Below are 13,616 nucleotides of genomic sequence, written 5' to 3'. Positions count from 1 at the left end.
TATTCAAAAATGTATTGTAAAATCAAAACAATCCATTTCCGATTTATAAACTTTTAACATCGAGTATTTCCTATTGTGAAAAGTATTAATTAATTTCAACTTACGTTTGATTGTATCTGTTTGATGATTGTAGTAATTTCATGCACCGTACATGGACTGTTCACCGTACTGTTGTGACTACCAGTACTGACAATATTGTATCCTTTTCATAAAACACATGCCACGGTCCTCGAGAGAATCCTGCGTTTCGTCACGCGCTAATTAAACAAATCTAAAATATCGGAAATACCGAATGATTATTATTTGTGGCACCTGCAGCCGTCGCGAGCGCAGTAGACACTACAGCTACTTGAAGACTTATAAGTGAAATGATATTTGAATCAGTTCCGTCGGGTAAATTTACCATGCACTTAAATTTACATGGCATACATAAATGTTTCCATCATTGGGATTTTAGTTTTTTAATGCGTTCAAAACGTTTGCAGTTTGTTTAAAACGTGGCACGGAAAATGTGTAAACAGTGCACACCGCACACCGCACACCGCACACCGCACACCGCACACCGCACACTGCACGGAAACATGGAAATGACAGAAATGTGTTTCCGTTTCCCTGTGTCGTGTGCGCGCACGGCCGCACACACGCACACGGGGGAACGCGGAACCGGAAACATGTCTACGAGCGTTTCCAGTGCAGTCGCGTGCACTTTACGAGACATGTGATTTCGGTTAAAAAATGTTTCTGAAAGAGACCTCAGAAATATTTGCTTGTTCCCCTGTTTTAAATACAAATTTTGATACTTTGAAAATATTTTTTTTCGCAATGGAGGCAGCTACGGCAAGCGAGGAATATACTATTTATGGGATTCGAACACTCCGCCGGACGTGTATTATAAATCAGCTCGTGGTCACGTGACGTCTGGCTAGCGCGTCGATCTATTCTGGTCACGTGATTACTTCTCGGATTCCAGGCACATCGATGTCCGAGAAGTGAAAACGTAATGTTGACACGTTTTGCAACTCAACACAACTCTCGCGCAACAACCTAAACCCATCAGCGAAATCGACGTTGATGGAAATTACCCTTTAGAAAAGTCGAGCTTGAGAAATTTCGCATTAGCGCAAAAAAACCGATTTATTTGAAAACGAAAATAAATTAACGGGCACCTGCTGTTCTCCTGTGTTAGGAGGTGGATTAGAGCGCGCTGGTAGTGCCTGGAAATAATGTTCCTCACTTCGTGGAATCGAGTCGAAATTTACTCGAATTAAACCGGTAAGAATTGTCTTAATCGATTCGAATTGATAACCGTTATCACCACGACGATCCGTAGAACGGTCGGGTATTGTTAGAAATCGCATTAAACCCTGTTCCGACGAACGGTTACATCGAATCCTAGAAAAGGTCAGATTTTCCAGGATCGCCATCTTGGAAAATTGTCAGGAAGGAGATATTTAGACAGGACCGAATCTAGGTCAACACTAGACATTCCTAACTAACTGTCAAACTAAAAAACATTACCACTTAACTGTTGTAAATAGTAGTTGTTTAAAAGTTGATTCCAGAAATTATATCAACTATTCATATATTGACATTTCAACAAAACATATTAATTTTTATTTATGATGAAATGAAATTGAATTCTTAAATTCATGTGACCATTTTCTAAATATTTATTTATTTTTTTGTTTTTAAGAAGGTCGACATTGAAGATGTTTGTAATAAGATAGAAAGAGAGAGTGATTGTAGGGACTCCCTCCTCGTGAAGTCTGACCTGTAAATGTAAATAACCCTGTGTGATTTTAAGGTATTGTTTAACAAAATCTCGATATCTAGAATCAATCCCTAGAGATATATCATTGACCCAGAAAATAAAAATTTGTCTCAGTTCCACCCGCAGTTGTGAGTTAGAATTCAACAATTGAAGAGAAACTTTCTCTGTGATGTTCCCTACGCTATAATCAATATTTTTGAGACGCTCCCTATATGATCAGCTGGTCCATATTTTAATATTTTTGAAATGCGCCCTATGATCAGCTGGTCCTTATTTCGATACTTTTGAGATGCTCCCTACATGATCAACTGGTACATCTATAATCAATATTTTTGAAATGCTCCCTATGATCAGCTGGTCCATATTTCAACATTTTTGAAATGCTCCCTATGATCATCTGGTCCTTATTTCAATACTTTTGAGATGCTCCCTACATGATCAGCTAGTCCATCTTTAATCAATATTTTTGAGGTGCTCCCTGTGATCAGCTACTGTATGATCAGCCTGTAATTGATAATGATGATTATTTTGAGCAGATACCGACCGACAGGATGATACAGGAAGTAAAGGAACGTGTTAAGGCTCTGTTGACCGATGTGATTTGTCAAGTTTGTACGAAAGAAGTTCCCCATAAATCACAGATACAGATTGAAGGCACTCTGTGTATCACGTCCGATTCTCATCCAACATTCGCTATTCAAATCGCGCAATTATTGAGTAAAGCTGAACCTTTAACGATCCAGAACCTCTCATCCAAACCGCTATATAGTGGTACCCCCTCATCGCTACCGTATGGGAATAACAGTCAAACACTACTGCCACCTGGTGGTGCTGCGTCGTATCAACAACCAGCGGCGCAAGGTTCCGGATCCGGACCGCAGTCCGGGACTCAAAGTGCAGCCGTGTTTTCATCGTCGTCGCAACAATCGCTCGTAAATAACCCGACGACCGGTTATTATCAGGAGCAGTCCTTATCTCGAGCGGTGGCGCCGCCTATATCTCTCGCTAGAACTAACGATGATAAAATCTCACCGGTGAATCAGATGCCACCTATTGTCGAAATACCGCGACGTTTAACACAACCCGGCGAAACGAAACACTACATCCACCCGATTAAACGGCGCAGACTTTCATCGGAGCCATCCCTACTCGAGATGAGACCTCCTCCGGAACCTCCGAGACGTCGCGAGTCGGATTCATCCATGTCGTCACGCTGTTATCAGACTCCTGTCCCATCGGAGCATTCCTCCTCGGAGCACTCCTCTTCAGAGCACGATCCCGAGCAGATTTATCAGAACGTACAACGCAACGCGAGAATAGTGATTAAAAAAGTTAACATGTCTGACGAAACTCATCCGGAGCACTCCTCTGGATCCACGCAGGAGCACTCCTCCAGATCAGCACCAGATCACTCCTCTCGATCTGCCATGGAGCACTCCAGATCTGCCCCTCTGGAGCAATCTAGATCTACGCTGGAGCACTCCAGATCTGCGTCGCTGGAGCAATCCAGATCTGTTATGTTGGAGCGCTCCAGATCTCCTCCGACTGACATTCAGAATATGCAGACTTTAAAATCTAAATTGATCGGTCAGCCGATGGTACTACGAGTCGACGACCATCATCGTCATGACGACCGTAATCTTCTACCCGACGATCTACAACAATATCGTAATCCGTTAGAGCGTCGTCATAGCGACGTCGTATTACCTAATGATTTACATCACGAACATCGAGAGATACTCGAGAGGCTTCATCGTCATGACAACCGCAATCAGAAACGTCTGTCTGAGTCGAGTGATCAGTCGACGAGTCAACAGTCGACCAGTCAGCAGTCAACGGGTCAACAGTCAACTGGTCAACAGTCAAGTGGTCAAAATGTGAAAGATAAAGTGCGTAGTTTTTTATATAAAAGAGAGAAGAGTGTGGAAAGATTAGTGGATCATTCTCCACCTCCTCCACCGTCGCGAGGTCACGGTGGAGGAGCGATACTGTGTCACAGTGCATCCGCTCCGAGTCTCTCCGCCCTCGCTTCAGCCGCCAGTACCGCTACTCCGGCTCCAGTACCTCACGACGTCGTAGTCACGGCAACCATCGATCAGAATCATCCGACTGATTTATCGCGTAAGGGTTCGCTCGGCGGTGGAGTGGGTGGCTCCGGATCATCCTCCGTTATTCGAGAGATGTTACAGAGTTTCTGTAGTCCGACCGCGGGTGGTTCCGGGTCACGTGATGCCGTTTACGGTTTAATGACATCCGCCGAGAATAAATCGGAGTTAGTGGCGCCACCTGTAGGTGTTAAATGCGAACAAGGAGTACGTCAAGCTCTTCACGATCTGATGACATCATCGACTCCCGCTGAAAATAACATTCATAAAGTTCTCGAATTGGAAAGAAATATTCACAATAGTTCGGCCATTCTCTCACCAGAGGGAGTCAATAACTCACTCGTCGGCATGGTAACCACGACGTCTAGTTACGACTCGGCGCGTTATTACGACGACCAACAATCAGAATCGATCAATAAATTGAACGCGTTGTCGCGGTTACCGGCGACGGCGTATCCAAAGTATTACCTAACGACGGTCGGGTCGTTACCGGTTTCCATTGTTCCGACGAGTCGAGGGTTAACGACCATCACCGAGGCGCAAGGGTTAGAACCGGTCGATCAGTCGATACCGGTCGACGGGTCAGGCGACCACTCTAACGATAATACTACCGCTAGATTGACTACTCTCGCTCCTTTACGCCCGGCAACCGCCGCTCAATTACAACAGTTAACGCCGTTAACCCCTAACGACGCGGTACGCAGCTTATACGGAACGACGTACCGACTGACCCCGTTATCACCGGCGGCGACCGCGCAACAATCGCAACAATACACCATCTTCCAACGTTCGGAATCGGTTAAATCGTCGGACTCCTCGTCGGAATCGAAAACGCTAGACAGCGGCGTAAAATCTGAGCCGGACTCCGGACTGGTTTGCGGATCGTCGGGTCGCGTTAAAGAACTAGATCTCGGACAGATGACGAAAGAAACGATAAACGGATTGATTATCGTCGACGAGGAATCGCATAAAACGATCTCTCCGCAGGATTATATATATAAAGACGAGTCGACCGGCGAGACTCAGGTTCGAGCGTGCGAATACTGCGGGAAACATTTCAAATATTTCAGTAAACTAATGGAACACATTCGTTCTCACACGAAACAGAAACCGTATAAATGCAGTATCTGCGGTCGTACTTACACGTATAAAGGCGATCTAACGGTTCACATCAGACAACATTCATCTAGTAAACCGTTTGTGTGCGAATGCGGTCGCGCGTTCGCTTCTAAGAAATATCTGAGCGTTCACCAATCGCAGGCTCGTATTAAAGGTCGCCACGCGATACCGAAAGAAGGCGAACTTCGCTCGGATGTTTCCTACGATTGTAAATTGTGCGATAAACGATTCCGATTTCAATCGAGTTTCGACATGCACACCGCGATACACGACGCGCACGGAGGTAACGTCGCCGCGGTTACCGATACCGGTGAATTCACGTGCGCCACCTGCGGTAAAATATTCAAATATTTAAACTCGTACGACCTTCACCTTCAACTGCATCAGACGTCGGACGAGGATATTAAACAGGAAACGGACGGAGAATTGTACGAGTGTCAGGCTTGTAATACGTGTTTTAGGGATCACTCGTTGTTCGTCGAACACGTACTAGAACACGAGAAGAGTAAAGACGGAACACCACCGGCGCCATCTATATTACCTCCCGGCGACGATATCGACGTCGACGACCAGTCCACCGAGTCGTCTCCGTCGTCATTGGTTACGATTTCGACCAATCGCGTTGTTCCGTCGATCGTCGCATCGAGAATTTCTCTGCCGGAAAATCTTCAAGGTCGTTTCCCGATGTTAGCGTCAATCGCGTCGTCACGGTTACCGGTAAATATCACCGCGACGACGACAGACGTTATTCATTCACTACCATCGACCATTACCGGTAGCAACCATTCTGTTACCGGTAGTAACCAACCTGTCGCCAGTGGTAACCAGCCGGTTGGTAATAGTTGTCACGGCAACGTACGTCTGACCGCTAGCGCCCAGTTGAGATGTCTCTCGGAACTCGCGACCACCGCTCAATCTGATGTTACCGTGGCAACCGTTCAATTATCACCGTCTGATGCGACACAGTATACGCGACCGATGCTGCTCGAGTCAGGGGTAGGTGTACAGCTAGCGACTATTTCAGGGGTAGGTGTACAGCCTTCAGGGGAGTCGGGCGTAGGTGTACAGCAGTCGTCATTGTCAGGAGCGGATGTTCAGCATTCCTCGCTTGTATCAGGGGTAGGTGTGCAGCCGTCATCGCTTGTGTCAGGGGTAGGTGTACAGCGTCGTCATGAATTACCGTTGAGTTTAGTGAGAACATCAGTAACACAAACTGAAGCCGATAGTACGAATACAACCGGTCTCGATTCACCAGCACCAACTCATATTGATTAATCAATTATACAGCTCGTTAATGAACAAACGGGTTATAGGTTAGATGTTAATTCACACTACTGTGGAAGTGAACCACCACTTCACTTCACTGATGTTTAGTTTGTATATTTTTCACTAATGTAAGATAACTCATTATATACAATATAATACACTGATGTGTTCTCACTCAAGGGTTTGGAACAAATTATGTAACTACTTTGCCCTTCTCCCAAGACGGCCTCTCCCCCAGACAGCCCTCCTCCCCAAATGTTCGTTTCCCTTCTCTCAGAGTTTCCCCCTCCAACCCCAGATGTCTACCCAGTGATAGAAATAGTGTCAAATACAGAGTGGACCAAACTTATGTCATATTGACAGAAATTTTATTTTATAGAATGCGTTGTATGACTAAAACTGTAAATAAATGAACAATTGTAGATAGATGTATTGGTGTATTGTAAATAGATGTATTGTAAATAATAAGTCAACTGGTTCCAGAACTGTGGAACTGGATCCAGAACTGTGGAACTGAGTCCAGAACTGTGGAACTGAGTCCAGAACTGTGGAACTGGATCCAGAACTGTGGAACTAGGTTCAGAACTGTGGAACTGAGTCCAGAACTGTGGAACTGAGTCCAGAACTGTGGAACTGGATCCAGAACTGTGGAACTGAGTCCAGAACTGTGGAACTGAGTCCAGAACTGTGGAACTGGATCCAGAACTGTGGAACTGGATCCAGAACTGTGGAACTGGGTTAAGAACTGTGGAACTGAGTCCAGAACTGTGGAACTGGATCCAGAACTGTGGAACTGGATCCAGAACTGTGGAACTGGGTTAAGAACTGTGGAACTGAGTCCAGAACTGTGGAACTGGATCCAGAACTGTGGAACTGAGTCCAGAACTGTAGAATTGGATCCAGAACTATGGAACTGGGTTAAGAACTGTGGAATTGGATCCAGAACTGTGGAACTGGGTCCAGAACTGTGGAACTGAGTCCAGAACTGTAGAATTGGATCCAGAACTGTGGAATTGGATCCAGAACTGTGGAACTGGGTCCAGAACTGTGGAACTGAGTCCAGAACTGTAGAATTGGATCCAGAACTGTGGAATTGGGTTAAGAACTGTGGAATTGGATCCAGAACTTTGGAACTGGATCCAGAACTTTGGAACTGGATCCTAAACTGTAAAACTGGATCCAGTTAATGTAGAATCAGATCATGGTGTTCTTTTTAAAACAAATCACGATTGTGTAAATATTTCAGTGTTTTATCCAAATTCAACGACTTCACGAACATTGTTAACTTGAGGAGACACGGTATTTATTTCTTTTTCATTTTTCAAATTCTCCCAACGAGGAATTAATCAGAATCTGTAAAATTGTAAAATTTCTGTAAAATTGTGAATTTGTTTCATGAGTTGATTGTCTTTTGGGTTCATTTAGGATAAACTTGGTTTGAAATATTTCTCAAAATCCCGAATCATAGTGGTGTTATTTCGAGGAGGTTCTTGTGGAACCTCTCTGCATGCAGTGAGGTTCATGCGTCTGTGAGGGTCACGCAGAGTGAGGAATGAGTTTTGTTTCCACTCAACGTGAAAGATAATTGAAAACAGTTTTCAATGAGTTCAGTGTTCTAAATGTTTTGTTATAAATGTAACAATTATAGGGCATTAATTAGATATGTGTCATCTGGGCCCAGGACAGGGGTCGTTCAGTACCTCAGGCCCAGTACAGGGGTCATTCAGTACCCCAGGGCGCAGTACAGGTGATTCCCCAGAGCAAAGTGCAGCTCCTGTACGGGTTCAGGCCAAGTTAGGTGAGGTGCCAGGCTACACAGTACAGGGTTCAAGCAGACAGGGGTCGCACAGGACCGAAGGTCATCATGGTGGTTGTTTAAACTAAAAGGCATTGATTGATTAATTATAACTTAATTCAGTTATAATTAATATAATAATACTATACATATAAATACCTCATGGTTAACTATGTATTGTACATACTATCGAGATACCGCTACCCAGACGGGTATACCGCTACCCAGATGGGTATACCGCTACCCAGACGGGTATACCGCCACCCAGACGGGTATACCGCCACCCAGACGGGTATACCGCTACCCAGGCGGGTATACCGCTACCCAGGCGGGTACTGATACCACTACCCAGACGGGTATACCGCTACCCGGATGGGTACTGATACCACTACCCAGACGGGTATACCGCTACCCGGATGGGTACTGATACCACTACCCAGGATGGGTATACCGCTACCCAGACGGGTACTGATACCGCTACCCGGATGGGTACTGATACCACTACCCAGACGGGTATACCGCTACCCAGGATGGGTATACCGCTACCGGGGATGGGTACTGATACCACTACCCAGGATGGGTATACCGCTACCGGGGATGGGTATACCACTACCCAGATGGGTATACCGCTACCCGGATGGGTACTGATACCGCTACCCAGGATGGGTATACCGCTACCGGGGATGGGTATACCACTACCCAGATGGGTATACCGCTACCCGGATGGGTACTGATACCACTACCCAGATGGATACCGCTATCTGGATACTGCTATCTGGATACCGCTATCCAGGCGGGTACAGCTATCTGGATACCACTACCCAGATGGGTACCGCTATCTGGATACCACTACCCAGATGGGTACCGCTATCTGGATACCACTACCCAGATGGGTACCGCTATCTGGATACCGCTATCCAGATGGGTACCGCTATCTGGATACTGCTATCGCGTTGTCAATTTCTCATCTAATTATTGTCTATATTTGTAGTTACATTTGTTTAATGTGTTCTTGCTTTTCTTAAACTCTTGTTTCATGATGGGAAAGTTATTAACCTCCAAACCTCCCTCATTACCTCCCTCCCGTTTTTGTAACCCCTCCTGAATGGAGCGTATTTATGGTAGTAACTAATGGTAACCGTTTCCTTATATCATCAATGAGTTAATATTGAGTAACTCATCTCCGGTTGTCTGCAATTCTAGAATCCTCCCTCGCTCCCCCCACTCCCCTCCCCCCACTCCCCTCCCCCTACCTATCAATACACCTGTGTCATATTACGGTCGGCGGCCATATTGGATTTCATCAAAATCCAATATTGCCTGTATGAATTGTAGTATTTGTATTATTTTTGACTCCCACAATATCAATAACAAGTCTCTGTATAATCAACAATTAATCGCATCTAACTAGAGACACAAACGTGGCTAGGAAAATCTCATAATGTTATAATATATATCGTAATAATTATTGCTATAATTATAATTAGTTTCAAACGCGTAGGTGGCGCTTGCAGTAAAGTTACATATTTAATAGCTCATGTGATAATAGATGATAATAATAAGAGATAATATTGATTAATAATAATGATAATAATGCTTAAATATCTAACTAATCGCTGCTGTATGTTAATTATGTAAATTTAATCGCGATCAGTGTGATTATTATTATAATTAGCTGTAGTGTATTTTTGAAGGGTGGAGGGGTAGTAAAGCCCGGTGAAGCTGCTATGTTCTGTGTATATCTGTTCTATGTTTCAAACCAAAATATCCATGATTTAGTAATAAAACGTCCCACAATTGTAAAATTGACTTAAAATGTTTATATTGAATCTTTTTAGGCAGAGATGAAGGGTGGTTACTACTGTTTGTAATCATTTTCATATGAAACTTTACTTTCAGTCTGAAGGCTTGTAATGCTATCAACTCAATTATATACCCCTTAAATTTTATATCACTGGAAAGCTCATCACGCATAGCTCTCGATCAAAAATATTAGAATTTTCATTTTTGACTGACGCAGGTTGGTACATTGTATAGTATAGTAGCCACCCGAAATATTTCTTCATATTGATAGACATTTTCAGTCAATAAAGAAGTTTCCAGTTTCTAGGCGCCATTTTGTGGCGGTCACTGAAATGTGAGATTGTAATTCTGTTTAAAGTGGAGATCAAATCTTTAAATCACCCAAACTGTTTTTCTTTGTGTTCTGACCACTGCACATAGAACATCCAGGGTTCCATAGTCAGGCTACTGACACACAGACCAACTTAATTCTATAGCCAATCTACGTAACAAATTAAGACCAGTCTTAGGATTCAAGATCACTTTTGTACATACGTTAAGATTGACTTAAATCCAAAAGTGGACTTAAATCTTAAGACCAGGCGCAGACAGAACAGCATAGAACATAAATCGAGTTTGATTTGAGTTCAAGTTAGATGGGTTATAGAACTAAGATTGTCTTTGGACTGGTCTTAATGTCTAACTCATGTCTATGAAACTAGGATTATCTTGTAGATTAAGTCTCCAGCATTGACGGCAAACGAACTATGGCATTATATTTCTATATATGAATAATGGTCTGTTCTACAGCGGATCAACCGGTGAACTTTAACATATTTCCGCTTATTGATTATGTATCCAGTTTGCACCAGTCTGCTGCTGACACTTATCAGTTCTGTTAGCTCTGACCAGCTCTGTTAGTTCTGACCAGCTCTGTTAGTTCTGTTAGTTCTACTATGGTATATATAGTGTTTCTGGTGCATGTAATTGTTACTGTTGATGATATAATAAATATCCAGCTAAAATTCACCCACAAATTCAATTCATTGTTCTAGGAATAAAAAGAAGCAACGATTCTGTATGTTTGCGTTTTGTTCGTCTTTCCTCGTTCTCAAATTCGCTGAATGATTTTAAGAGTTTTCAAATCATCGAGGAATTTTATCAGATCAAAATTCGAAATTGCTGTCAATATCGGCTTCGAACCCGGGACACCCCTGTACATCCTCTGTTCAGCATCAGCGCCACTCTAAATGAATATCAGTAATTTGGGTTCGAACCCGGGACACTCATCATATTTTCAGCATCAGGACCACTCTGAATCAGAATCAGTAATTACTGGGCTCGAACCCGGGACACCCGCCCCTGTTGTACTGTAGATCCTCTATTCAGCATCAGTGCCACTCAGAATCGGTATCACCAGTCAATAATTACTGGGTTCGAACCGGCGTCCAGAGACACCCCAGTACACTCCGCTATACAGCATCAGGACCACTCTGAATCAGTATCAGTAATTACTGGGTTCGAGCCCGGTACACCCCTGTACATCATCTATTCAGTATCAGCATTAGGACCGCGCTCAATCAGTAAATCCGGGTTCGAACCAGGACGATTCACCATCACATGCCACAGTAGGAAAAGCGCGGGTATAAATACAAACCGTCTAGTGCTGCCTCTATACATTACACTAGCGGCAAATGTGTGAACTAATTAACTATTCGCATGTCTATACAAACTATTTACCGAATAGAATTATTCTATGACAGATTACACCGACCAGAGGTCCGGCGGACTCATTCTAAAATTCTTGTTAAACTGCTGAAACTAATTTTTTTGGTTTATACTTCATGTTGTCGATGTGAGGATAACGTATAATTATTGAAAATAAACCTTTTAACAGCCTACTGATTGAAAGGTGCGGTTCTTCAGTTCCGGCGGCACTGGCCACCGCTGCACGCTTTGGTTTTAGCGGGTGCCGTCAGGGGGAGACTGAATTGTCTCTTGTCATATCGGTTTATCAATCGGTTCCCCAGCGAGGGGAGGGATAGGTAAAGGGAGGGAGGGGAGATGGGAGGGGCCCGGGAGGGAGAGCAACATCCGCGTGATTAGTCAGGTGATTTCTGACAGTGCAGTGCCGATTCGTTCCACAGAGACCGTGCGAGCGGCTGTTTATAAACCACGTTCCAGATGGTGCACACAACAGCGCACACGGAGACCGTACACACAGCAGAGCACACGGAGACCGTACACACAGCATCGCACACGGAGACCGCCTCCTTCCGTCCGTGAATTTGATGATGTACACACAACGCGAATCTATGACTGCGGACACTAAATGGAAGCCTCCAGCGCGATGTGTCGCGTGTCTGATGATTTTCATGACAATATTTATAAATTGCGAAGCCGATTCTAGTGCTACATATTCCCAAACTGATTCTGGCGTTTGGACCTGGAGCGGCAAAAGCAGTTCCAGTTCACAGCCAAAACAAAATTCATTCGTGAGATTCAAAAATTCGGATAAAGATAAACTGACTTTTGAACCGACAATAGAATTCAATTGGTTTGATTTCTATTTTTCCTGTAATTACAAACTGATCTCTATTGGTGGCCAGGAAAACAAACATACATTTATCAGATTTCCATCTGGAGGAATTTACATCAGATTCAATGATTCGACGCTGTGCTATTCGGACACGAAACGATTATCTCCAGATTCCCAAATAGTTTGCAGTTCTGAACGAGTTACACTCAATTCAAAAACATTTTTCGAATTAAGGATAAATAAATCTGAACAATATTTAAACGTGATGATTTGCGTGGGCGGTAACTGTAACGAGAAAGCTTTCATATTCAACTCATTGAAATTCAACAAAAACAATGTGAACACTAATTCGATGGTTATTAAAGGCGCAATATATTATATATATATGAAATTGGAAATCTGGTGATAAACAGTACGTTAGAATCGGTACTAAATCCAACACTTTCCTTGAACGCAAATACTTAGTTTGGCGTTTCGACGAGCAATAGGGAAAGTGGTTTTTCTGACCAAAGGGTAAAAAATGAAAATATTTTAAAGAAGTTAAATGATTCAATATTTTACTATCACTTTTGATTTTTTTCTAAATAAACAAAATGATAATATTTTTTTTTATATCGACAATTTTTGTAATCTCAAAGTTAGCCCAATGTATTTCGCCGATAATTGCATTTTCTATTTTTAAATTTTCTAATCTTATTCAAAGTGCAGATAAATCATCATTATCACAATTATTGATTACGAAATATTTGATAATATCAATTTTTGTATTTTCATTTTTTTCGATCTTCAACCTGAAACCCACTTTACCTATTTTGTCTTCTGATTTGTAAATGTAAACTATTTTATTTTGATAACAAACAGTTTACAGTTTACAGTTTATTTGATAAACTCAAGGTCTACAATTTAGACAATGTGAGCGAGAAATAGCACAATAGACAAAATAGCTTAGCGGCGAAGCTTAAAGATGATAAAATATATGTTATATAGTAATTGATAACTATTCTTAAGGTAAATGGCGAAAAACGCTGTAAATACCTTATACATGTTTTGATAATGAAACTGATTAAAAAGATATCTAAATGTTGTGTTCAATTCAGTATCAATAACAGCGCGAAAATATATAATTCAATTTAAAAAAAAATGTTAAGTAAATGAGAGGAAAATATAGTAACAAACAGTCGCAAACAAAGGTAAGTTATTCAGTCCAGTTTTACTCTTATCTTGTGGTAAGTAGAATGA

General features: G+C 42.7%; 1 protein-coding gene across 1 annotated transcript; it reads left to right on the top strand.

The window, feature by feature from the left end:
• The first annotated feature begins 1,214 nt into the window (after positions 1-1,214).
• On the top strand, positions 1,215-10,901 carry LOC141906691 (uncharacterized). Its single transcript, XM_074795975.1, has 4 exons — positions 1,215-1,272; positions 1,694-1,804; positions 2,308-5,247; positions 5,362-10,901. Exons 3-4 carry the CDS (start codon positions 2,323-2,325, stop codon positions 6,268-6,270), a joined length of 3,834 nt encoding a protein of 1,277 aa, XP_074652076.1. The 5' UTR covers positions 1,215-1,272; positions 1,694-1,804; positions 2,308-2,322; the 3' UTR covers positions 6,271-10,901.
• Positions 10,902-13,616: the final 2,715 nt, after the last annotated feature.

The sequence above is a fragment of the Tubulanus polymorphus genome, chromosome 6 (genome assembly GCF_964204645.1).
Source record: "Tubulanus polymorphus chromosome 6, tnTubPoly1.2, whole genome shotgun sequence".
Taxonomy (NCBI): Eukaryota; Metazoa; Nemertea; class Palaeonemertea; order Tubulaniformes; family Tubulanidae; genus Tubulanus; species Tubulanus polymorphus.
Note: the sequence above shows the minus strand (reverse complement) of the source record. Positions and strands in the feature narration are given on the sequence as shown.